General features: G+C 30.0%; 2 protein-coding genes across 2 annotated transcripts; both read right to left on the bottom strand.

Moving 5' to 3' along the window:
- Positions 1-846: 846 nt before the first annotated feature.
- Positions 847-1,302, bottom strand: LOC111996986 (uncharacterized). The gene has a single exon (XM_024029027.2). The coding sequence runs from the start codon at positions 1,300-1,302 to the stop codon at positions 847-849; it is 456 nt and encodes a 151-aa protein (XP_023884795.2).
- A 523-nt stretch (positions 1,303-1,825) lies between these two features.
- On the bottom strand, positions 1,826-2,623 carry LOC111996997 (uncharacterized). Its single transcript, XM_065776144.1, has 2 exons — positions 2,269-2,623; positions 1,826-1,857 (listed from the first exon to the last, which is right to left on the bottom strand). The coding sequence occupies exons 1-2, from the start codon at positions 2,621-2,623 to the stop codon at positions 1,826-1,828; spliced, it is 387 nt and encodes a 128-aa protein (XP_065632216.1).
- Between the last annotated feature and the right edge of the window lie 1,171 nt (positions 2,624-3,794).

The raw sequence follows: 3,794 nt of genomic DNA, 5'->3' as shown, positions 1-3,794 counted from the left end.
ATGTAATTATGCCGCACTTGTTGAAAAGGGAAAAGAAAAAGTTTATACCCATTGGGGAATAGACGTGCCTGCGCAGCTGCACTAATCAGTTTTTGGATAACTCAATAGTTGGGTGGGGAAGAGTAATGCATACAAAAAATTATATACACAAAAATTTGAGTTGGTAAAATTTGAGTACACCACTTATATCATTTTTACTTATCCCCAGTAGTGCCGGCTTATATTGATGTAGTCTCTTAAGGCTCTAAGTAGAAAAAGACCCTAAAATTTTAACTAATATGAATATTTCTTTAATTAATTAAGCTCAAATATTAGCCAGCAAATAAAATAATATTTTTTTTATCAAATGAAAAAAAGAAAAAGAAAAAGAGAAATATTATGTCCAAAATATTTTTTTATAATATTTTTACAATAAATCTTAAATAGCAAATTATTACTGGCTATAAGTGATGGCAAAAAAATAATTTTAGTCGTGGGTTCAAATTAAAACCAGTAACAACTTAATATCTAAGATTGTTGTGAAAATTATCTATTCCCCAATGGGTATAAACTTTTTCTTTTCCCTTTTCAACAAGTGCGGCATAATTACATCTTCAACAAGGAACTGTCTCTAGTTTTTAGCAAATTTGTAGATATGTAACATGAGATTTTACGGAATAGAAAGATGGCAATATCAAACACACAAAATTTCTCTACATAGACTGAATTCCAATAAAAGAGAGACTCATGAATGATTATTATGAAAGAACATTATATTCTATACATGGAAAAAAGTAAGCACAAAGAGATGTGAATCATTAAAATTAAAAAAAAAAAAAATTTTAAAAAATTCTCCTCACAAAATCATCACTTTCCGGATCCAGTTCGTGGCTGTTCATGATCATGAATAGGAGCAGCAAATTTGGACGTAAAATCAAGAACGAAGGCATCATCCTCACTATCAAAACCTCGATCAAAATTAAGAGCATAACTCTCTGGATCATACTGAAACCTGTTCTTCTCTTTCTTGTTCTTGTTAATACCAAATCTGCTGAACTTTCTCAAAAAAGTCTTCCACTTGGGCCCGGCCAATACCTCTGTAACCTGCTTAACCTTGTTCAGTTGATTCTTCCACCATGTCTCTCTGTGTTCTCCATTTTGCTGCAAAAGATATTTGCTTTCATTGTCGTTGCTACGCCTCTGTCTGAACCCAAAAAGCCGGAAACAGCCACACCCAGATGCGGAACAGGTTTCTTCATCATAGTTATACATATCTTCTCCTTCTTCATTCTCCTTTAATGGTTTTTCATGAAGGGCAGCCATGCGTGTGTATGAGAGAGAGAGTCTTTTTTATGATGAAAGTAGAAACTGAAGATTCCTTTTTATTGTGGAGAAATTGGAAGTATAGAAGGAATAGGAAAGGAAATATCTAAGAAATAAGGGTCTTACTTGTACGCGTCTTTCATACAAACACGTTTTCTGTGTTTGGATGCTGCTAATAATTCTTTGACAAGACCATCGCTTGGTTTATATGCAAAAATTAAACAAATTAAGAAATATAAAAACGTTTTACTCAAAAAAATAGAAATATAAAAACGTGGAATTTTTTTTGTTGTTGCTGAAAATACTAAGGATTTTAACACACAAGAGATAAGAATACAAATCCTTTGTACTTTTTTTATGTTCTACTTTATGTTCCACTAATCACAACTTACCATGTATTTTTTTTTTTAAACTTTCCTAATAAAATAGCCAAAATTGAAAAAGGAAAAAAAATAAACACATGCAAAGTTGTGATTGATAGAATATAAAGTGAAATACAAGATGTGATAAAGAGGATTTGTATTCACGGGAGAGGGGAGAAGGTTTTTGAGAATACTAAGTATAAAAACATGTAATTGATTATAAAAAATTAGTGATTAATCACATTGTCACAACAATTTAAATATTAGGCACAAAATCTATATATATATATATATATGGATTAAGTTTAAGTTACGCTTGGTGTAACTCTAAGTAATGTTACGATCTTGTTATTGAATTAATATTTTGAAAATCTAATCGTTGAATTACATATTCTATATTTTCTTAACATGCATGCCAATTTTCATATCAATCGAATTTTATTTACCATTTGATACATAAACTCATCTTTTATGCATTATTTTAAAATACAAAAATTTGAATTTTAACAATTGATTGATGACATGGTTATTAATCTTTGATTACTCAACCTATATATATATGTGTGTGTGTGTGTGTGTGGGGGGGGGGGGGTACTATCAAAACCTCGATCAAAATTAAGAGCATAACTCTCTGGATCATACTGAAACCTGTTCTTCTCTTTCTTGTTCTTGTTAATACCAAATCTGCTGAACTTTCTCAAAAAAGTCTTCCACTTGGGCCCGGCCAATACCTCTGTAACCTGCTTAACCTTGTTCAGTTGATTCTTCCACCATGTCTCTCTGTGTTCTCCATTTTGCTGCAAAAGATATTTGCTTTCATTGTCGTTGCTACGCCTCTGTCTGAACCCAAAAAGCCGAAAACAGCCACACCCAGATGCGGAACAGGTTTCTTCATCATAGTTATACATATCTTCTCCTTCTTCATTCTCCTTTAATGGTTCTTCATGAAGGGCAGCCATGTGTGTGTATGAGAGAGAGAGAGTCTTTTTTATGATGAAAGTAGAAATTGAAGATTCCTTTTTATTGTGAAGAAATTGGAAGTATAGAAGGAATAAGAAAGGAAATATCTAAGAAATAAGAGTCTTACTTGTACGCGTCTTTCATACAAAACGTTTTCTGTGTTTGGATGCTGCTAATAATTCTTTGACAAGACCATCGCTTGGTTTATATGCAAAAATTAAACAAATTAAGAAATATAAAAACGTTTTACTCAAAAAAATAGAAATATAAAAACGTGGAATCTTTTTTGTTGTTGTTGAAAATACCAAGGATTTTAACACACAAGGGATAAGGATACAAATTCTTTGTACTATTTTTTGTGTTTTACTTTATGTTCCACCAATTACAACTTACCATGTATTTTTTTTTAACTTTCCTAATAAAATAGCCAAAATTTAAAATGGAAAAAAATAAACACATGCAAAGTTGTGATTGGTAGAACATAAAGTAGAGTACAAGATGTGATAAAGAGGATTTGTATTCATGAGAGAGGGGAGAAGGTCTTTGAGAATACTAAGTATAAAAACATGGAATTGATTATAAAAAATTAGTGATTAGTCACATTGTCACAACAATTTAAACATTAGGCACAAAATCTATATATATATATATATATGGGTTAAGTTTAAGTTACACTTGGTGTAACTCTAAGTAATATTACATTATCCAATAACTTGTTATTGAATTAATATTTTGAAAATCTAACTGTTGAATTACATGTTCTATATTTTCTTAACATACATGCCAATTTTCATATCAATCGGATGTTATTTACAATTTGATCCATAAAATCATCTTTTATGCATTATTTTAAAATACAAAAATTTGAATTTTAACAATTAATTGATGACATGGTTATTAATCTTTTATCACCCAACCTATATATATATATATATATATATGGGTTGATTCAAGTTACACCTAGTGTAATTCTAAGCAATGTTCACCGCTCAATATTTTTTAATTGGATGCAAATTTTAATAAATCTACTGTTCGATTACATTATCTTTGTATATTCTTTATGCTTGCAAAATTTTGAGGTGATCAAAGATTAATAGCCATATCATCAATCAATTTTTTAAATTCAAGTTTTTGTAGTTTAAAATAATGCATAAAAGATAAACTTATGGA

This window comes from Quercus suber, unplaced genomic scaffold, assembly GCF_002906115.3.
Source record: "Quercus suber isolate HL8 unplaced genomic scaffold, Cork oak 2.0 scaffold_129, whole genome shotgun sequence".
Classification (NCBI taxonomy): Eukaryota; Viridiplantae; Streptophyta; class Magnoliopsida; order Fagales; family Fagaceae; genus Quercus; species Quercus suber.
Note: the sequence above shows the minus strand (reverse complement) of the source record. Positions and strands in the feature narration are given on the sequence as shown.

Coding starts and splice junctions, on each gene's coding strand:
- LOC111996986 (XM_024029027.2), bottom strand. CDS start 1,302: ATGGCTGCCCTTCATGAAAAACCATTAAAGGAGAATGAAGAAGGAGAA.
- LOC111996997 (XM_065776144.1), bottom strand. CDS start 2,623: ATGGCTGCCCTTCATGAAGAACCATTAAAGGAGAATGAAGAAGGAGAA. Junction 1,858..2,268: donor TGCTCTTAATTTTGATCGAG/GTTTTGATAGTA, acceptor TTTTATACTTAG/TATTCTCAAAAACCTTCTCC.